This window comes from Oncorhynchus gorbuscha, linkage group LG08, assembly GCF_021184085.1.
Source record: "Oncorhynchus gorbuscha isolate QuinsamMale2020 ecotype Even-year linkage group LG08, OgorEven_v1.0, whole genome shotgun sequence".
Taxonomy (NCBI): Eukaryota; Metazoa; Chordata; class Actinopteri; order Salmoniformes; family Salmonidae; genus Oncorhynchus; species Oncorhynchus gorbuscha.
The window spans coordinates 32,276,890-32,300,380 of record NC_060180.1 but is presented as its reverse complement, the minus strand read 5'-3'; the positions used below and the strand labels follow the sequence as shown (position 1 = coordinate 32,300,380).

Below are 23,491 nucleotides of genomic sequence, written 5' to 3'. Positions count from 1 at the left end.
GCATGACACAAGTCATTTTTCCAACAATTGTTTACAGACAGATTATTTCACTTATAGTTCACTGTATCACGATTCCAGGGAGAAGTTTACATACACTATGTTGACTGTGCCTTTAAACAGCTTAGAAAAGTCCAGAAAATTATGTCATGGCTTTGGAAGCTTCTGATAGGCTAATTAACATCATTTGAGTCAATTGGCAGTGTACCTGTGGATGTATTTCAAGGCCTACCTTCAAACTCAGTGCCTCTTTGCTTGACATAATGGGGGGGGGAAACTCAGCCAAGACCTCATAAAAAAACATGTAGATGTAGTATGGGTTCATCCTTGGGAGCAATTTCCAAAAACAAAGAAAAAGGTAACATGTTCATCTGAACAAACAATAGTACGCAAGTATAAACACCATGGGACCGCACAGCTGTCATACCGCTCAGGAAGGAGACGCATTCTGTCTTGTAGAGATGAACGTAATTTGGTGTGAAAAGTGCAAATCAATCCCAGAACAAGGACCTTGTGAAGATGCTGGAGGAAACAGGTACAAAAGTATCTATATCCACAGTAAAACAAGTCCTATATCGACATAACCTGAAATGCCGCTCAGCAAGGAAGAAGCCACTGCTCCAAAACTGCCATAGAAAAGCCAGACTATAGTTTGCAACTGCACATGGGGACAAAGATTGTACTTTTTGGAGAAATGTCCTCTGGTCTGATGAAACAAAAAATAGAACTGTTTGGCCATAATGACCATTGTTATGTTTGGAGAAAGGGGGAGGCTTGCAAGCCGTAGAACACCATAACATCCGTGAAGCACGGGGGTGGCAGCATCATGTTGTGGGGTGTTTGCTGCAGAAGGGACTGGTGCTCTTCACAAAATAGATGGTATCATGAGGAGAGAAAATGATGTGGATATATTGAAGCAACATCTCAAGATATCAGTCAGGAAGTTAAAGCTTGATCCAAATACTTCCAAAGTTTTGGCAAAATGGCTTAAGGACAGCAAAGTCAAGGTATTGGAGTGGCCATCACAAAGCCCTGACCTCAAATCTATAGAGAATTTGTGGGCAGAACTGAAAAAGCGTGTGCGAGCAAGGAGGCCTTTACAACCCTGACTCAGTTACACCAGCTCTGTCAGGAGGAATGGGCCACACGTCACCTAACTTATTGTGGAAAGCTTGTGGAAGGCTACCCTAAACGTTTGACCCAAGTTAAACAATTGAAAGGCAATGCTACCAAATACTAATTGAGTGTATATAAAATTGACCCAATGGGAATGTGAAATAAATAAAAGCTTAAATAAATCACTCTCTACTGTTATTCTGACATTTCACATTCTTAAAATAAAGTGGTGATCCTAACTGACCTAAGACAGAATTTTTACTTGGATTTTTACTTGGATTAAATGTCAGGAATTGTGAAAAACTGAGTTTAAATGTATTTGGCTAAGGTGTATGTAAACTTCCGACTTCAACTGTAGGTCTCCAACACAACTGGGATTACCAGCAGGCAACACCACTGCCACCACCACGGCCAGCAATTACACAGCACGGAAGAGGTGGACCACAGCCAATCATGTACGATGAGCTCAAGGATCCTTATGTTACGAATCCCTTTTGGCCCGACAGTCTAGGGGGGATGGTAATGAGACCCGTAACATAATTCATGCAAATTATTATTGTGACAAAGTAAAAGTGTGCACGAAATAACCACAACAACAGAAATCTACCGTCAAACTCTAGGTTTATTTATAAACACACAGTAATGGGGGGAGCAGGAAAAGAGGCTGAGCTGGACCAAAGGAAAGAACCAATAAATATACAATAACACACCCCTAAGCTAGACTAGCCTACTTTAACAACAGCTAACTAACTAACCAAAAATACAGTGGGTGATCCGCCCAGTTCTACTTAGTGTATTTAACAAAGTTCACCTACGGGTAGTGTATGCCCATGGGAGACTTGTCTTGGTTTCCCCTTTTCCCACCAGCAACAAACAAACACCATAACCAAAACCAATACTCACAGGTGATGACAAAGTGCTATGAGGTGCTTAAACAAAAGAGAGGTTAAGACATAAAGCGAGAGTGAAACACAGAGACCTACAGACATGGCATTTACAGCGAGATTGAGCTGAGCTGAGCTGAGCTGAGCTGAGCTGAGCTGAGCTGAGCTGAGCTGAGCTGAGCTGAGCTGAGCTGAGCTGAGCTGAGCTGAGCTGAGCTGAGCTGAGCTGAGCTGAGCTGAGCTGAGCTGAGCTGAGCTGAGCTGAGCTAGAGATTGAGCTGAGCTTTAGAACAAACAAATGATGGGGTTTTTAAACCATGGGGAAGGAACTGTGATAGGTCAGGAAATAGGAGGAGGTGTGTCTTCTGATTGATTGTTGACTGATTGGGGAGTGATGGTTTTCACCTGTGAGGGGAGAAGGAGAGAAAAGAAACACACACACAGGATACACACACAGGATAACTGTATCCGTAACAAATACTCACCAGAACCTAGGTTTCCAACACATAGCTGGGATGAAGGTTTCAATACATTCTCTCTAGAGAGCTGAGACAGACTCAGAGTTACATCGATAATCCCTTCTTAAAAGGAAGATCCCATTCCTGCATATATGTAGACCTATGTTGTTTTAGAAGGCCCTGTGAAAGTTTTAAAGTGAAACCAACTTTTTATGAATGCACTTTTTTTGTTGTTGCAGTTATATTTGCAGCTTGTATTTAATTTTATTTTAATTGTTTTTTTTTTCTATTTAGTGGATATTGTAATTGGGGGGATATGCCATTTTTTACAAGCCTTGCTGTTCATCTCACCTACAACAGGTGCCTTGCTGTAGCTGTTCGTGTCACCTACAACAGGTGCACCATGCCTTGACATGGGTGTTCATGTCACCTTGAATATTTATATATTAAAGACTTAACAAAGAACAATGTGTCTTACTTACCTTGAGTATAATGAGAAGACACTCCAGCACATGGTGATGTTGCTGCTCCCTAGATGCAATGGAAACATCATGATCACAAAGTGTGCTGGAGTTTCTTTACACTGTACTATACTGCTTTTCTCCATGCACCTGCTAACACAATACAACCTTTTCCAATAATTGACCTTAGAGTTACAGTTAGTCTTTGCTTTGGCTCTATTGAGGGTCCTGTAGTTGGTTGTCTGCTTGGTGAGGTCTGGGCCAACAAAAGACAGAAGTCTCCATCTCTTCTTCAATCATCTAGAAGTATTGGTGATGTCGGGCACCATCAAGTAGTAGTTCCTGGACAAGGTGATAATATTGCCCATGCTCCCTTATCACATTTACAGGATGCACCGATAACAACCTCCTCTGTGTCTGCACCTTATTAATATAAAGACAACCAACTTATGTCTTAGCAGGTGGCATCTGTTTAGAAAAGCACGCATAAAATATTGTTTATTTTGAAATTGTGATTGGATGAGTATTATCTTTTTTCCTTGACTTTTGTACAGGAAATGCATAATTTATGACTCATAACAGAGTAGTTTGGTTGTAAGGTGAAAGACGCTGGCTATTTCTAGTAATCAGTTACAGCCTGTCGTCATGTATACTAAAGGCATATGGGAGTCTGTGAGAGGCGAATGCCTAAATGTGTAAAACTGATAGCCTACAATTTGTATTTCATAAATTATATTCCTGTCCTGGCAATAATATCACTATTCTACAATATGATATAAGGTACTTACCCATGTTACCACTGCTCAATCGCAGTGAAATCAGAAGAATCAGAATCATTTTCAACAGGGCCACTGAAAATGCCGGCTAGAAAAGGCGTCTTAACACATCGTCATGCCACCAAAGTAATACAGAATAATTACTTCAGAGTTTGTTTTCATATTTCAACCTGCGCATCCAGATCGCATCTGGTAGGGATAGACAAACTCAACATGTGTACGATGTCGCACATGGATGCACATGCAGAGACGGATGGCCAGCATGTTAGGCACTCACTTCGTGGATGCAACAGGACTGAAAGAGAAGAAATACAACAACCCAGGGCTGGCGCCAGAACAAATCAGTTGGACACATTTTTTTTCACGGGACCTCCTATGTGTGCTTGCCTGTACACAATGTTTTTTAATGGGTGTTATAGTAAAGACCGTAGTTGGCTTCTGAGTTTCAAGTTTGGGGAAGCTTACAATTTATCCAAACATTTCTACCTACCTGCGTGTGGAACAGTTTGCTTTAAATAATAACATTTCCTTTCTCAAAATCATTGTCATGAGGTTAATCATAAAAATATGAATAAAAAAATGTATTACATTTTCCAAATTCAACTAATGCGAGAGCACGAGCCTCGGACACATATGGACAAATTGATACACCGTGATCCATTGTGGCTAAAGAAATGAGCGCATGGAACTCAAAGCTAACCTAAAGGCCAACGCAGCAGTAGGTTTATAACATTAATTGCTAACTAAGTAGAGTACATAGGCCTAAAGCTGACAGATAAAAACAGTAGAACATATGCTGATGAAAATTCAGGTTCTTTCAATCGCATTATTCTCTTTACTCTGCCTGTCTGCCTTCCTTTCTATTTGTCTTGAGCTATCACTAGTGAAGCGCAACATTATATCAACTAGCCAATTCCGGGCCCTCAGAGTTTCCTGTCAGTGAGCTCGGGACAGACAGCTATTTTAATGTTCCCACTGGACATTTAGGATCATCAGATCATGATAAACAGACATCGTTGACTTACATGCTGACCACACTGCTCCTGTGCGCTCGTGTTGCAAAATAAATATCCACATATTATTCAATCATTACAACCTCACCGCTCATGCGTCAATGAGCGTCTGCATAGGCAGGCTCTAAAAATAGAACTTGGTTCTATTTGTAAAGCTTGACGTGCTGCAAGTCCCACCTCTCTGCAAGTCCCGCCTCTCCAATCTACTCATTGGTTTGTAGGAGCATATACCCACGTGGGTGATTGAAAGATGAACTGAGGTCCACACTCCAGTCCAGTTGGTAGTGGTAATGCACCCTAAAGTTGTTTGACAACTGTCATTTAAAGTCCAAAGAAGAAGAAGCCTGAAGGCGGAGAGATTGCCCTTTTAATTGTCGGAATAGAGGACCTTGTACATTTCAGGTAAAATAACAACCCCGGGAAAAATTTGCTAGCTAGCTAAATTGCCATACATGTTTAATGATTTTCGATCTGTCCTCAAATTAATATAGTTGGTTCAGAGCTCGTTTTGATATTTCAAAATGCGTGTCCTGATTGTGTAAGGTATGGGTGGACAAAATCAACATGTGTACGATGGCAGTCTGGTCAGCATGTTACTGTGTGAGGTGAATTTTTTTTTATTGAGAAGCTCAACTGATGAGCTGTGAACGTGGGGAGTTAAGAAAATAAGAAATCAATTATATGCATATTCTATTTTCTGGTCCTGAAAAATAGCCTGTTTACTTTGGGAACGTTGTTTAAAAAAAAATGACCCCTAGATTCAACAGGTTAAGAAAATAAGAAATCAGACATCCCAAATTGGCATTTTCTTTAAAAAAAAATCCTACAATGCATGCTCAGGCACGCGTGCTCCCTCAACATTATCAGGACAGAGAAGCCAGACATATGCTCATTGACAAAACAAAACAAATAAATATCTTTGCATGTGTGGCTCCTTACCACAATCAATCAGTATGGCAAAAAATCAGCTCTATTCAAGAAGGCCTTAGAAATAAAGTTAGTGCGGAAGGAACGTCTTCCACTTTGGACGATGAAGAATTTTCCGAATATGAGGATCATGTCTCTGTCAATTCGAAGTCTGACAGTGAGTTGGACAAAGAGGATGAGATGACCCTCAGCCAGCCCCAGAACCAGCCTGTCAGCAGCCAGCCCCAGGACCAGCCTGTCAGCAACCAGCTCATCAGCAGTCTGTAGGAGGAAAAATATGGACGTCAAAAAATTGTGAAATTGAATGGTCTTCTTGGCCAAGGAATGAGCCACCCTGCATGACTGCCAATGTGATGCAACCAGGACCAACACAGATAGGCATTTACTCATGTGCAGAATATAAAGCCTTCTTTTGAACTGTTCATCCCAGACACCATCCAGAAAATCATTCTGGACTGCACTAATTTAGAGGGAAGGCGTGTTTTTGGAGAGAGATGGAAGGAGATGGACCAAACTCATTTACAGTGCCTTGCGAAAGTATTCGGCCCCCTTCAACTTTGCGACCTTTTGCCACATTTCAGGCTTCAAACATAAAGATATAAAACTGTATCTTTTTGTGAATAATCAACAACAAGTGGGACACAATCATGAAGTGGAATGACATTTATTGGATATTTCCAACTTTTTTAACAAATCGTGCAAAATTATTCAGCCCCTTTACTTTCAGTGCAGCAAACTCTCTCCAGAAGTTCAGTGAGGATCTCTGAATGATCCAATGTTGACCTAAATGACTAATGATGATAAAGTGGGTGGACAGCCTTCCCCTGTTTTACAGCCCTGGCCCCAAAATTACTGTTGATGAGCAGCTTATGCCATTTAGGGGCCGCTGCCCCTTCAGGCAGTCGAAATACCGTCTAAACCCGCAAAATATGTCATCAAGATCTGGGCTGCCTGTGATGCTGCTTTATCATATGTGTGGATCTTGCAAGTGTATACAAGGAAGCCAGATGGCGGAGCCCCTGAAAAGAACCAAGGGATGCGGGGTGTCCTGGACATGACACAGGGACTCCGTTGCCACAACATCACATGCGATAGCTTTTTTACTTTGCATAAGCTGGGACAGGAGCTCCTCAAGAGGAAGCTGACGATGGTAGGGAAAAAGAAACCAGAGCTCCCACCTCAGCTGTTGAATACACAGAACATGCAAATCAATTCTACTAAGGTTGTGTTCGCGGCCAACACCTCCCTAGTGTCCTACATGCCAAACAAAGCCAAAAATGTGGTACTCATGAGTATGCTGCATTGGAATGGGAGAATCTGTGGCCAGGAACCTCAAAAACCAGAAATCAGAATGGATTACAATACCACAAAAGGAGGAATGGACAATTTAGACAAGCTGGTGACTGTCTATAGTTGCAAAAGAAGAACCCTACGGTGGCCACTGGTGATATTCTTCAACATCTTGGACATCTGTGCATAGAACGCATTGTTCATCTGGATGGCGTTGCACCAAGATTAAACAGAGGGAAGCTCCAGAGGAGCTTCTCGAGGAGCTGGGAAAGACCTCAAATCCAGAGAAGGTAAAATATTCAAAGGATCCCAGCTTCTGCAGCCATCGTGAGGAGGATTCAGGAGGAGGATGTTGGTACCCCATACACCCGACCCATGGAACCAACAACTCCAATACCGGAAGTAAGTATGAGTGATGTTTTTGCATGTGTGTGTGTGTGTCTGACTCTCCTAACTTGGCCTGCTGTAACTATATATGTGAGTGAGTGAGTGAGTGAGTGAGTGAGTGAGTGAGATGTAAGTAAAATTCCTGAACTAAGTGTTTTCATCATTCTATGCTACTTCATCATATGCGTGGAATATTCCATGCATAGATTGCAGCCGGTAGCAACAAGAAGAAGCACTGCGATGTGTGTGGACCCAGGAAGGACACGAAGACACAGGACACATGCATCAAGTGCAAGAAATACATTTGCAACACACAGACAGTAAAATTCATTCCCTCTTGTGGTGTGTAGACCGTCCCTAATTTGTGTGCAATGTGGCTATTTATCATTTCCATAAAATACTGCATGTAAAATTTGTCCTTCCAATTTGTTCAGTTCAAAGCTATAAACATTAATGGTGATGAAAACCTTGTTCAATTTAGATTTGTTCAAGATTAACATGATTTATTCCACCCATATCGTCATTATAATCGATATATGTTTACAAAATTAACATTGTATCCAAAAAACAAATTGCGCTTTAATTTAATAAATCAAATCAAATCTTATTTGTCACAATCACATGGTTAGCAGATGTTAATGCGAGTGTAGCGAAATGCTTGTCTTTCTAGTTCCGACCATGCAGTAATATCTAACAAGTCATCTAACCTAACAATTTCACAACAACTACCTTATACACACAAAAAGAATGAATAAGAATATGTACATAAATATATACGAATGAGTGACGGCCGAACAGCATAGGCAACATGCAGTAGATGGTATAGAGTACAGTATACACATATGAAATAGGTAATGTAGGGTATGTAAACATAATATAATGTGGCATTGTTTAAAGTGGCTAGTGATACATTTATTAGGTGAATTTTTAATTTTTAAAGTGGCTAGAGATTTGAGTCAGTATGTTGGCAGCAGCCCCTCAATGTTAGTGATGGCTGTTTAACAGTCTGATGGCCTTGTGATAGAAGCTGATTTTCAGTCTCCCTGTCTTTGTTGCACCTGTACTTTCCTCGCCTTCTGGATGATAGCGTGGTGAACAGGCAGTGGCTCGGGTGGTTGTTGTCCTTGATGACCTTTTTGGCCTTCCTGTGACATCGGGTGGTGTAGGTGTCCTGGAGGGCAGGTAGTTTGCCCCCGGGGATGCATTGTGCAGACCTCACTATCCTCAAGAACCTTGCGGTTGTTGGCGGAGCAATTGCCATACCAGGCAGTGATACAGCCCGACAGGATGCTCTCGATTGTGCATCTGTAAAGGTTTGTGAGTGTTTTTGGTGAAATTTCTTCAGTCTCCTGAGGTTGAAGAGGCGCTGCTGCGCCTTCTTCACCACGCTGTCTGTGTGGGTGGACCATTTCAGTTTGTCCGTGATGTGTACGCCGAGGAACTTAAAACTTCCCACCTTCTCCATGACTGTCCCGTCGATGTGGATAGGGGGCTGCTCCCTCTGCTGTTTCCTGAAGTCCACGATCATCTCCTTTGTTTTGTTGACATTGAGTGTGAGGTTATTTTCCTGACACCACACTCCGAGGGCCCTCACCTTCTCCCTGTAGGCTGTCTCGTCGTTGTTGGTAATCATGCCTACCACTGTAGTGTTGTCTGCAAACTTTATGATTGAGTTGGAGGTGAGCATGGCCACACAGTCATGGGTGAACAGGGAGTACAGGAGAGGGCTGAGAACACACCCTTATGGGGCCCCAGTGTTGAGGATCAGTGGGGTGGAGATATTACCTACCCTCACCACCTGGGGGCGGCCCGTCAGGAAGTCAAGGACCCAGTTGCACAGGGCGGGGTCGAGACCAGGGTCTCAAGCTTAATGACGAGTTTGGAGGGTACTATGGTGTTAAATGCTGAGCTGTAGTCGATGAACAGCATTCTCACATAGGTATTCCTCTTGTCCAGATGGGTTAGGGCAGTGTGCAGTGTGATTGCGATTGCATCATCTGTGGACCTATTGTGGCGGAAAGCAAATTGGAGTGGGTCTAGGGTGTTGTAACGGCGTTCGTCTGTTGAATGAAGAGAGTCGGACCGAAATGCAGCGTGTTGGTTACTCATGCCTTTAATGAATGAAAACGCAATACATGAAATAACTGAAACTAAATACAAAAACAACAGAACGGAACGTGAAACTAATTACAGCCTATCTGGTGACTACAACACAGAGACAGGAACAAACACCCACAAAATACAAAGCGAAAGTCAGGCTACCTAAATACGGTTCCCAATCAGAGACAACGATAAGCACCTGACTCTAATTGAGAATCGCCTCAGGCAGCCAAGCCTATACCACACCCCTAATCATACACAATCCCAATGCTAATAAAACCCCAAAACGAAACACAACATATAAACCCATGTCACACCCTGGCCTACCCAAACATATAACAAAAACACAAAATACAATGACCAAGGCATGACAGGTGTCAGGTAGGATGGAGGTGATATGGTCCTTTACTAGTCTCTCAAAGCACTTCATGATGACGGAAGTGAGTGCTACTGGGCGGTAGTAATTTAGCTCAGTTACCTTATCTTTCTTGGGAGCAGGAACAATAGTGGCCCTATTGAAGCATTTGGGAACAGCAGACTGGGATAAGGATTGATTGAATATGTCCGTAAACACACAAGCCAGCTGGTCTGCGCCTGCTCTGAGGACGCAGCTGGGGATGCTGTCTAGGCCTGCTGCCTTGCGAGGGTTAACACATTTAAATGTTTTACTCACGTTGGCTGCAGTGAAGGAGAGCCCGCAGGTTTTGGTAGCGGGCCGTGTATTGTCCTCAAAGTGAGCAAAGAAGTTGTTTAATTTGTCTGGGAGCCAGAAATTGTGGTATGCGACGGGGCTGGTTTTTCTTTTGTAGTCCATGATTGACTGTAGACCCTGCCACATACCTCTCGTGTCTGAGCCGTTGAATTGCGACTCTACTCTATACTGACGCTTAGCTTGTTTGATTGCCTTGTGGAGGGAATAGCTGAACTGTTTGTATTTCATGTCACCTTGCCCTGATTAAAAGCAGTGGTTCGCGCTTTCAGTTTTGCACTAATGTTGCCTTCAATCCACTTTTTCTGGTTGGGGAATGTTCTAATAGACGCTGTGGGTATAACATCACTGATGCACTTGCTAATAAACTCGCTCACCGAATCAGCGTATTCATCAATGTTGTTGTTCACCGCTATGAGGAACATTTCCCAGTCCACATGATCGAAACAATCTTGAAGCGTGGAATCTGATTGGTTGGACCAGCGTTGGACAGACCTGAGCACGGTTGCTTCCTGTTTTAGTTTCTGTCTATAGGCTGGGAGTAACAAAATGGAGTCGTGGTCAGCTTTTCCGAAAGATGGGCGGGGGAGGGCTTTATATGCATCGTGGAAGTTAGAATAACAACGATCCAGGGTTTTGCCCTCCTGGGTCGCGCAATCGATATGCTGATAAAATTTAGGGAGTCTTGTTTTCAGATTAGCCTTGTTAAAATCCACAGCTAAAATAAATACACCCTCAGGATATGTGGTTTCCAGTTTACATAGAGTCAAATGAAGTTCTTTCAAGGCCGCCGTCTGCTTGGGAGGGAATACACACGACTGTGATTATGATCGAAGAAAATTCTCTTGGTAGATAATGCGGTCGGCATTTGATTGTAAGGAATTCTAGGTCAGGTGAACAAAAGGACTTGAGTTCCTGTATGTTCGTCTCGTTAATCATAAGGCATACATCAGCGCCCTTCTTCTTACCAGAGAGATGCTTGTTTCTGTTGGCGCGATGCGTGAAGAAACCAGGTGGCTGTACCGTCTCCGGTAGCGTGTCTCGAGTGAGCCATGTTTCCGGTAAACAAAGAACACTACAGTCTCTGATGTCTCTCTGGAAGGCAACCCGTGCTTGGATTTCGTCTACCTTGTTGTCAAGAGACTGGACATTGGCGAGTACTATGCTCGGGAGCGGTGCGCGATGTGCCCGTCCACGGAGCCTGACCAGAGGACCGCTCCGTCTGCCGATTCTGCGGCGCCGTTGTTTTGGATCACCGACTGGGATCCGATCCATTGTCCTGGGTGGTGGACCAAACAAAGGATATGCTTCGGGAAAGTCTTATTCCTGGTCGTAATGTTGGTAAGGTAACGTTGCTCTTATATCCAATAGTTCTTCCCAACTGTATGTAATAAAACCTAAGATTTCCTGGGGTAACAACGTAAGAAATAACTCATAAAAAACAAAATACTGCATAGTTTACCAGGAACGCGAAGCGAGGCGACCATCTCTGTAGGTGCCGGAAATCAAATCAAATCAAATTTATTTTTTCAAATCAAATTTATTTATATAGCCCTTCGTACATCAGCTGATATCTCAAAGTGCTGTACAGAAACCCAGCCTAAAACCCCAAACAGCAAACAATGCAGGTGTAAAAGCACGGTGGCTAGGAAAAACTCCCTAGAAAGGCCAAAACCTAGGAAGAAACCTAGAGAGGAACCGGGCTATGTGGGGTGGCCAGTCCTCTTCTGGCTGTGCCGGGTAGAGATTATAACAGAACATGACCAAGATGTTCAAATGTTCATAAATGACCAGCATGGTCAAATAATAATAAGGCAGAACAGTTGAAACTGGAGCAGCAGCACAGTCAGATGGACTGGGGACAGCAAGGAGCCATCATGTCAGGTAGTCCTGGGGCACGGTCCTAGGGCTCAGGTCCTCCGAGAGAGAGAAAGAAAGAGAGAATTAGAGAGAGCATATGTGGGGTGGCCAGTCCTCTTCTGGCTGTGCCAGGTGGAGATTATAACAGAACGTGGCCAAGATGTTCAAATGTTCATAAATGACCAGCATGGTTGAATAATAGTAAGGCAGAACAGTTGAAACTGGAGCAGCAGCATGGCCAGGTGGACTGGGGACAGCAAGGAGTCATCATGTCAGGTAGTCCTGGGGCATGGTTCTAGGGCTCAGGTCCTCCGAGAGAGAGAAAGAAAGAGAGAAGGAGAGAATTAGAGAACGCACACTTAGATTTACACAGGACACCGAATAGGACAGGAGAAGTACTCCAGATAAACAAACTGACCCTAGCCCCCGACACATAAACTACTGCAGCATAAATACTGGAGGCTGAGACAGGAGGGGTCAGGAGACACTGTGGCCCCATCCGAGGACACCCCGGACAGGGCCAAACAGGAAGGATATAACCCCACCCACTTTGCCAAAGCACAGCCCCCACACCACTAGAGGGAAATCTTCAACCACCAACTTACCATCCTGAGACAAGGCCGAGTATAGCCCACAAAGATCTCCGACACGGTACAACCCAAGGGGTGGGGGGAACCCAGACAGGCCGACCACAACAGTGAATCAACCCACCCAGGTGACGCATCCCCCCCCAGGGACGGCACGAGAGAGCCCCAGCAAGCCAGTGACTCAGCCCCGTAACAGGGTTAGAGGCAGAGAATCCCAGTGGAAAACGGGGAACCGGCCAGGCAGAGACAGCAAGGGCGGTTCGTTGCTCCAGAGCCTTTCCGTTCACCTTCCCACTCCTGGGCCAGACTACACTCAATCATATGACCCACTGAAGAGATGAGTCTTCAGTAAAGACTTAAAGGTTGAGACCGAGTTTGCGTCTCTGACATGGGTAGGCAGACCGTTCCATAAAAATGGAGCTCTATAGGAGAAAGCCCTGCCTCCAGCTGTTTGCTTAGAAATTCTAGGGACAATTAGGAGGCCTGCGTCTTGTGACCGTAGCGTACGTATAGGTATGTACGGCAGGACCAAATCAGAGAGGTAGGTAGGAGCAAGCCCATGTAATGCTTTGTAGGTTAGCAGTAAAACCTTGAAATCAGCCCTTGCTTTGACAGGAAGCCAGTGTAGAGAGGCTAGCACTGGAGTAATATGATCAAATTTTTTGGTTCTAGTCAGGATTCTAGCAGCCGTATTTAGCACTAACTGAAGTTTATTTAGTGCTTTATCCGGGTAGCCGGAAAATAGAGCATTGCAGTAGTCTAACCTAGAAGTGACAAAAGCATGGATTAATTTTTCTGCATCATTTTTGGACAGAAAGTTTCTGATTTTTGCAATGTTACGTAGATGGAAAAAAGCTGTCCTCGAAATGGTCTTGATATGTTCTTCAAAAGAGAGATCAGGGTCCAGAGTAACGCCGAGGTCCTTCACAGTTTTATTTGAGACGACTGTACAACCATTAAGATTAATTGTCAGATTCAACAGAAGATCTCTTTGTTTCTTGGGACCTAGAACAAGCATCTCTGTTTTGTCCGAGTTTAATAGTAGAAAGTTTGCAGCCATCCACTTCCTTATGTCTGAAACACATGCTTCTAGCGAGGGCAATTTTGGTGCTTCACCATGTTTCATTGAAATGTACAGCTGTGTGTCATCCGCATAGCAGTGAAAGTTTACATTATGTTTTCGAATAACATCCCCAAGAGGTAAAATATATAGTGAAAACAATAGTGGTCCTAAAACAGAACCTTGAGGAACACCGAAATGTACAGTTGATTTGTCAGAGGACAAACCATTCACAGAGACAAACTGATATCTTTCCGACAGATAAGACCTAAACCAGGCCAGAACATGTCCGTGTAGACCAATTTGGGTTTCCAATCTCTCCAAAAGAATGTGGTGATCGATGGTATCAAAAGCAGCACTAAGGTCTAGGAGCACGAGGACAGATGCAGAGCCTCGGTCCGATGCCATCAAAATGTCATTTACCACCTTCACAAGTGCCGTCTCAGTGCTATGATGGGGTCTAAAACCAGACTGAAGCATTTCGTATACATTGTTTGTCTTCAGGAAGGCAGTGAGTTGCTGCGCAACAGCCTTCTCTAAAATCTTTGAGAGGAATGGAAGATTCGATATAGGCCGATAGTTTTTTATATTTTCTGGGTCAAGGTTTGGCTTTTTCAAGAGAGGCTTGTGTGATCTAATAGAGGTAAATGGCAAATATTAACCATATATGCTATCAATATTGCTTGTAATTGATATAAGTCAACATCTAAGTATGAAGTATTTTTATGTAAATTGCTATGGCTGTATCAAACCCGCAAACATTGGGTGAATAAGAAAAACACGAATGCCACACAATGGTTAATAACAGAAAGGTATGCAACCAAAAGACGGGATTAACGATACATTTACTAGGCCTAAAGGTGACATATGTAATGGGGAATTTATCAAAATTAAACAATCAAAGGGCAAACAATTCACACAATGAAACAATGGATGCGCAAGAATTGGCGGGAGACAGCTGAGATCATTCTGGAGAACTGAGTGCATGCATTCTGGAGAGAGAAACATGTCAGAACTTCACCACACACCCCTCCCCTTTCTTCTTATCTCAACATTTTTAATTATACTCAAGACACATTATCTTCACACATATCTTAGATACTTTTCACTGACAGCCACAACTCAGTATTCAGCTAGGCCTATTGCCACATGTTGCCCAAATTTTGCACTTCCCAAATAGGCCTACACACTTGTGATTTGAAACAATCCATAGGTTGTTGTTATTTTTAAAGATAATGATCCGCTTTGGCTATCTGGTGAAGTATTTTGAATAATTTTATTTAGACAGGAGTAATTATATAATTTTGTCAGAACATCAATTTACTTTATGGGAAGCCAGCATCCGAACGATGCACTGTGCACAGCCAACTTTATTTTCCAATTCGCAAGTGGCTGAAACGAGAGATCTGAATAATGACAAGATGCTCATGTCTCTGCTTCAACATTGAGAGTCATTTTCCCAAAGGTGGGAATATAGGCAACAAGTTTAGGTCTGCATAATTTATGGCCATAGAAACGTATTGGACTTATTCTGGACAGATTTTGGTGAGAGTAAGTCCTCTCGCTTCGCCTCTTCCTTTCTGCTGATGAAACAGTGCCCGTCTGTCTTACAATATGTAGCACATGTATCTGATGCTGTAGGGACAGAATTAATATCACATGCCATACTATTTTTGTCCAGACAAAATCAGATACATGGTCTACACATACTGAGACAGAGGGGCGCTGTTTTGTGTCTTTCTGTCAGCAGAGATGGGCAGTATTTCCGTTATATGTTTAAATTACATCTGAGCTTTTTGTATGTTTTATTAGACTGGGCTGTACTACACTCCAATGTATTTTGTAACATGATACTTTTCAAAATACTTGTCTATACCATTTATTTATAGCTGTTCACATTTATGTGGCCCCCTACATTGGAATCAAAAGCCTGACGTGATAAGAGTGCCTGCAAAATTAACTAAATATAAATGTAGATGTAAAAACTAACAATTGCAAAGCATGCTGAGTATTACTCTAATGAGCTCTGCCCAGAAACAATGTCAATGACAATACCCAGCATGCTTTGCAGTTGTTCCTTTTTACATTTACATAAAAGTTTTGGTCGTTTAGTAGATGCACTTGTCCAGACTGACAGTGCTTCAGCAAAGATAGGTAACAGGAGAAAAACATATCTTAGTGAGTAAGAAGTATCCGTTTCCTACTTTCAAATTAGATTTTTACAATACATGTATTGTAATGAAATGTAAGATTTTGCACAAGTTTCTTATATTTTACTTTGATACATTGGTATTTCGGGTATTTTATAATGTATGCCCATTCCTGTCTCAGTTAAATGTATTCCAAATCTCTGTTACATAAATTGACCAGTATTCCAATATTTTATTTGGATGTGCAATGAAGTCGGGCAGCCATGAAGACAGCCTTGCAACAATCATGTCGCTGTCACTAACAAACACAGTCATGGCTGTTAACTATACAATTCACTCAAAAAGCACATAAATGACTGTAACACTGCAGGTGTTAATTTGTTAACACTGAAAAAGGGTAGCAGCATAAGTGCTTAGCAAAGTGTTGACCTCTGGAAAATTGATACAATCACCACTGGTGAATTTTCTGTGTAAACTTCTTAGGGATAGGGGGCAGTATTCGGAAGTTTGGATGAATGAAGTGCCCAAAGTAAACTCCCTGTTACTCAAGCTCAGAATCTAGGATATGCATATAATTATAGTAGTATTGGATAGTAAAAACTCTAAAGTTTCCATGTCTGTGAGTATAACATAACTTATACAGCAGGCGAAAATCCGAGGAGAATCCATCCGTAATTTTTCTTTTTGGAGGTGACTCCATTTAAAATGCCTGTCTATGGCGAAATCAAAGGAATACCTCCCAATTTGCAGTTCCTAGGGCTGCCGGCAGATGTCAACAGTCTTTAAAAAGAGTTTCAGGCTTGTTTTCTGAAAAATGAGCTAGATTTTGTAGTTTTTCTATGTGGCTCCCATTTTGGCTGTAGTGTTGTGGGGCACGTCGGTGAGGGCGCGCACTTTGTTATTTATGTCCAGTAATGAACATACTATTCTCCGTCTTAAATTGTATTTATTATTTACATGTTAGGGTACATGAAGATTGATTGGAAACGTTGTTTGACTTGTTTGGACGAAGTTTATTTGTAACTTTCGGGATTCATTTGTATGCATTTTGAACGTGGGAAACAAAATGACCCTTTCTTGTATAACTGGGACCTTTGTGATTCCAAACATAGGACGTTTTTGAAGGTAAGTGATTTATTTTATCGCTACGAGACGAGACGGCACGTCTCTGCTTGTTTGGAAAATGTTTGTAATGCTTTTTTACGTGCGGCGCTGTCTTCAGATAATCACATGGTGTGCTTTCGCCGTTAAGCCTTTTTGACATCTGACAAAGCGGCTGGATTAACAAGAAGTTAAGACACTTGTATTTTCATGAATGTCTAGTTTTACCAATTTTGTATTTTGAATTTCACACTCTGCAATTTCAATGGATGTTGGCCAGGTGTGCCGCTTGCGTCCCACCTAGCCCAAAGAGGTTTTAAAGACTATTAATGCAGCAATGCCAACTGTATATGTGTATGTGCATTCTGGCACTATTACAATTATGTGTGTATTTTATGTGTTTATTTGAATGAGAGTGTGTGTATATGCATGTGTACAAGCACCAGCACTGTCATGTTTTGTCTTATATTGTCTTGTCATTATGCTTTCCCTTCTGTTCGTTTCCCCCTGCTGGTCTTATTAGGTTCGTTCCCTTTTTCTATCCCTCTCTCTCCCTCTCCCTCTCTCTCCTCTCTCTATCGTTCCATTCCTGCTCCCAGCTGTTCCTCATTCTCCTAACTCACTCATTTAGTCTTTTCACACCTGTCCCCTATTTTGTCCTCTGATTAGAGTCCCTATTTCTCCCCTTGTTTTCCGCTTCTGTCCTTGTCGGATCCTTGTATGATGTTCGCTGTGCTGTGTTCCTGTCTCGCCCTGTCGTGTCTTGTCTCCTTCAGATGCTGCGTGTGAGCAGGTGTCTAAGTCTGCTACGGTCGGTGCCTTCCCGAAGCAACCTGCAGTCAATGCTCGAGTCTCCAGTCTGTCCTCGTTACTACGAGTGGATTTAAGTTTTTTTCCTGTTTTGTTTTCGTCTTGAGTTTTACTGAAATAAAGACTCTGTTTTCGCTAAGTCGCTTTTGGGTCCTCATTCACCTGCATAACAAGCACGGCACCAGCCTCAGGCAAACCAATATTAGTTGTAAAAAACACTACCACTACCACTAACTCTACATTCAAATGTACTTTTTATTATGTTTTATTTTGACTTTTTTTTACTCTTCTCTTTGACCATCATTCTATCTCTCACACAGCAGCTCCTCTCCCAATTGTCTCCAATTCCACATCCCAACCCTCAGTTTCCCTCAGCCCCATCCCATCTATCTCTGCTGGCCACCCACTTCGAGTTTCTACAAAATACATATCTTTCAACTATGCTGTGATGTTTAAAGTACAATTTCAATCTATTTAATCGAATAGAATACACAGATTGCCAGTTGAAGATAAATCATTTTACTAAGAGTATTAGTATATTAGTAATTGACTGACCCGGTCTCTCCAGATCTCCTAACAGTACTATTTCTAGGGTCAATTTTAGATCAATGCTGTGCATTTTCAGCCATTCCTGAACCTGAGACCGGAAAACAGGCTACCTGAGGGCAAAACCAAAATAATGGTCTATTGATTCTGTGTCCTCACATAAAAATCTGCAGAGCTTCGATGATTTTACGTCCCAAATATTCAACATTTTGTTGGTGGCAAGTATTCTATATAATAATTTTAGCTGAAAAGCACGACAAAAACGACCAAGCTCTACGACAAAACTGGGTCTCATGAGGACTGCCACAGGAAAGGAAAACCCAGAGTTGCCTCTGCTGCAGAGGATAAGTCCATTAGTGTTACCTGCACCTCAGATTGCAGCCCAAATAAATGATTCACTGATTTCAAGTAACAGGCACATCTCAACATTAACTGCTCAGAGGAGACAGCGTGAATCAGGCCTTCATGGTCGAATTGCTGCAAAGAAACCCCTACTAAAAGGACACCAATAAGAAGAAGAGACTTGTTTGGACCAAAAAACATGAGCAATGGAAATCTGTCCTTTGGTCTGATGAGTCCAAATTTGAGATTTTTGGATCCAACCATCGTGTCTTTGTGGGAAGCAGCGTAGGTGAACTGATGATCTCCAGATGTGTGGTTCCCACCATGAAGCATGGAGGAGGAGGTGTGATAGTGTGGGGGTGCTTTATTGGTGACACTGTCAGTGATTTATTTAGAATTCAAGTTACTGTCGTGACTTTGCTTTCATTAATCTGATTACTTCTATTTATCGAATCAACTAGCTATGTTTAATTGTTACCGATTAAATGAATCATGTAACAATCAACACATTAGCAATTTGGGGCACCACAAGAGAAATTGTTAACTTCTTGAAACACCCATCCCTTTAGCGGGATCATTTTCATCAACACCCGCTGAATTGCAGCGCGCCAAATTCAAATTAAATTACTAAAAATATTTCATTTTCATGAAATCACAAGTGCAGTATAGCAAAACACAGCTTAGCTTGTTGTTAATACACCTGGCGTGTCAGATTTCAATACCGCTTTTCGGCGAAAGCATAACAAGCGTTTATGTAATATCACTCTCAGTAGACAAAATATTACAAACATTGGTCACGAATGTCAGAAAAGCAATAGATTAAATCGCTTACCTTGGATGATCTTCGGACGTTTGCACTCACGAGACTCCCAGTTACACAATAAATGTTCCATTTGTTCCATAAAGATTATTTTTATATCCACAATACCTCCATTTGTTTGGCGTGTTATGTTCAGAAATCCACAGGCTCGAGCGGTCACGACATCGCAGACAAAAATTCCAAATAGTATCCGTAATGTCCACAGAAACATGTCAAACGTTTTTATAATCAATCCTCAGGTTGTTTGTAAATATATAATCGATAATATATCAACCCGGACTGTCGCTTTTTCAAAATGAGAGGGAGAGACAATGGCTGCCCCACTCTGTTGCGAAAGCAAAACTGCGAACACCCAGCTATCCACTGACGCGATGTTATCTTTCTCGCTCATTTTTCAAAGTAAAAGTGTGAAACTATGTCTAAAGACTGTTGACACCTTATGGAAGCCATAGGAAAAGGAATCTGGTTGATATCCCTTTAAATGGAGGCAAGGCATCCAATGGAACAGAGAGCTTACCGGAAAAACAGCACTTCCTGGTTTGATTTTCCTCAGGTTTTCACCTGCAATATCAGTTCTGTTATACTCACAGACAATATTTTGACAGTTTTGGAAACTTTAGAGTGTTTTATATCATAATCTGACAATTATATGCATATTCTAGTTTCTGGGCCTGATCTGGTAAAAGGTAAAACAAACAAAAAAACATATGTTTTCTATTTTTATTTGTGTTGCATCACCTTTGACATGAAAAAGAAAAGCCATACATTCAGATAGGATGATGTCCACAAGAGGGCAACAGCGTATGTGCAACGTTTCAGACTGATAACTTCAAGAATGAGCGAGCTCCATGAAATTTAGTATGACGTCACCAAGGTGTCCCTCACGAGTTGCCTAAATGTAGTGGCCTCCAAGTGGACAAATTGGTAAATTGATACATTTTCAAGAACATAACTTTGGAGAACATACAAAAATGCTATGCTAATAAAAAATATGTTTACACACTCCCAGTAATGTCATACATGATGGATCATTAGCTTCCCTACAAAAAAGGAATGAACAGGAGACGCGACAAGAATGCTGATCCAATGTCTCCAAACACAGAAGTTAAATATTTAAGATAAGGGCCAAGTTGGCAGCTAACATTGATCTAATGTCATAAGGTAACACACCACAAACAAAGTGAAGAAATTTACATGTATATATATATATAAAGTTGAAGCGTGGCTTCTGATTGGTCGACCAGCGTTGAATGGTTCTTGTCACTGGTACATCCTGTTTGAGTGTCTGCCTATAAGATGGAACAAACAAGATGGCATGGTCAGATTTGCCGCAGGGAGGGTGCAGGAGGGCTTTTTATGCATCGCGGAAGTTCGAGTAGCAGTGGTCGAGAGTATTAGCCCTGCATGTCATGCAATTAATATGCTGGTAGAATTTAGGTAGCCTTGTTCTCAAATTTGCTTTGTTAAAATCCCCCGCTACAATAAATGTAGCCTCCAGATACATAGTGTCCAGTTTACATACAGTTGAAGTTGAAAGTTTACATACACCTTAGCCAAATACATTTAAACTCTGTTTTTCACAATTCCTCTAGGAGACAGAACGCGTCTCCTTCCTGAGTGGTATGACTGCTGCGTGGTCCCATGGTGTTTATACTTGCGTACTATTTTGTACAGATGAACGTGGTACCTTCAGGCGTTTGGAAAATGCTCACAAGGATGAAGGTCTGATGAGGTCTTTGCTGATTTCTTTTGATTTTCTCATGATGTCAAGCAAGAGGCACTGAGAGTAGGCCTTGAAATACATCCACAGGTACACCTCCAATTGACTCAAATTATGTCAATTAGCTTATCAGAAGCTTCTTAAGTCATGACATACTTTTCTGGAATTTTCAAGCAGTTTAAAGGCTCAGTCAATTTAGTGTATGTAAACCTCTGACCCACTGGAATTGTAATACAGTGAATTGTAAGTGAAATAATCTGTCTGTAAACAATTGTTGGAAAAATTACTTGTGTCATGCACAAAGTAGATGTCCTAACCGACTTGCCAAAACTATAGTTTGTTAATAAGACATTTGTGGAGTGGTTGAAAAATTAGTTTTAATGAATCCAACCTAAGTGTATGTAAACTTTCGACTTCAACTGTAATTACTCCACTAGTTTGCTATCCTTCCAGTCACCTCTGCTATCTCCAGGCCCCAGAATCCTGGGGCGGCAGATAGCCTAGTGGTTAGAGCGTTGGACTAGTAACTGGAAGGTTGCAAAATTGAATCCCTGAGCAGATAAGGTAAAAATCTTCCATTCTGCCCCTGAACAAGGCTGTCATTGAAAATAAGAATTTGTTTTAGCCTAGTTAAATAAAGGTTCAAAAAACATATCCCTTTAATGTTCTGTTTTATTACTACATAAAATGCAGAATAACTGGCACAGATCCAGAATCTCTACCAGAGTTGCAAAGAAAACAGTACAATGGAGCTCAAAACTCCCTATAGATTATCATTCATCTGTAATAGATACATGCGTGCCCTCTGACTCAGGTTTATTGTTGAGGTTGTAAGTGCTGTGTCACCCCCGGTTGATCAATAATTTTGCTGTGTTGTGTTTTACTCTGTGTCTCTTTAAAACTTGTTTCTGTCTCTGGTTCTTTCTATGTCCTGTAGCTGTCTCACTGGCTCTAGCCTTGAATGGAGTCTTCACAAACACTATCAAGTTGATCGTTGGCAGGTAAATACGTCATTGTAGTACACCAACTAGACTCAAAAACTGTTTGGGCAAGGTTGAATTATATATCAATGAGTACTTTATTTAAATTGGCATTCACCATTCAGTTATGCGGTGTGGCACTTAATTAAATGTTTTTAATTTTTATTTAACCATTATTTAACTATGCAAGTCAGTTATGAACAAATTCTTCTTTACAATGACTGCCTATGGAACTCCCAATCACGTCTGCTTGTGATTTAAATAAGTAACTAAATGCCTTGACATGTACTTAAAGTTAACTTTAGGTGGCATAACATTAGCGATTGATTGAAATGTCTTCTTCCTTTTCTCTGCAGACCCAGGCCAGACTACTTCCAGCGTTGTTTCCCAGATGGACAGGTGAATGTTAAGATGCTGTGCACCGGAGAACCATACCTGGTGTCAGAGGGACGCAAGAGTTTCCCAAGCAGCCACTCTTCTTGTGAGTGTCAGTCAGTCAGCAGCCACAACACTGTCGATCAGTATGTTTTAGGGATCAGTTTGAATCCACAGAATCCCTAATATTGATCCCAGCAAACCAAAACTGGTTCTGTGTAAGTTCTCAGAACATCGGTTAGGTTGTAGCAAATGTTCTCATAACACAAAAACTGTCCAGTTGTGATGATCAGTATATAATGTTTGTATAAACATTCGCTTGACGTTGCAAGAACGTTCCCAGAAAACATTTAGTCTGTTCTTTGAAGGTTCTCATAAAGTTTAATTAGGTTGTGGGAACATTGTGGGGATGTTCCCAAAACACCAAAACTGTCCAGGTGTGCAGATGACTATACAATGTTATTTTAGTGTGCACAAAAACACATTTCTTTAGGTTGTGTGAACATTGTGGGGATTTTGCAAGAGATAGTTTCCCAAAACACAAAATCATTCTACTTGTGATGACATTCTTAACCTGTTTGAATGTTCTTAGAATGGTTTTCATATGTTCCCAGAATGATACAATTCACTTTTGAACAGTGGTTTCTTTCATGTGTTCGTGTTATCTTACTGGTGTTAGGTTCTAAACAGACAACTAGTAAAAAGCTCATACCAATGTAATTCACCCACTGTGTCAAACAGCTGCAAAGACAAAAAAACATGATTACACAAGCACATATATGTATACCCTCCTACTAGAAGGAGTCAATTCTTTGCAAATCTAGACAGCCAATACATCTCTGCTGCTAGACAGGAACTTACAGTGGGGCAAAAAAGTATTTAGTCAGCCACCAATTGTGCATGTTCTCCCACTTAAAAAGATGAGAGAGGCCTGTAATTTTCATCATAGGTACACTTCAACTATGACAGACAAAATGAAAAACAAATCCAGAAAATCACATTGTAGGATTTTTAATGAATTT

General features: G+C 41.6%; 1 protein-coding gene across 1 annotated transcript in view; it reads left to right on the top strand.

Annotated features, from left to right (window-relative positions):
- LOC124040832 (phospholipid phosphatase 4-like) overlaps nucleotides 1-23,491 on the top strand; it is a 140,531-nt gene that overhangs the window by 103,012 nt on the left and 14,028 nt on the right. The window contains exons 4-5 of the mRNA XM_046357934.1: nucleotides 22,052-22,115; nucleotides 22,451-22,575. Of these exons, the coding sequence (XP_046213890.1) occupies nucleotides 22,052-22,115; nucleotides 22,451-22,575 (189 nt within the window). The remainder of the gene's footprint in view (nucleotides 1-22,051; nucleotides 22,116-22,450; nucleotides 22,576-23,491) is intronic.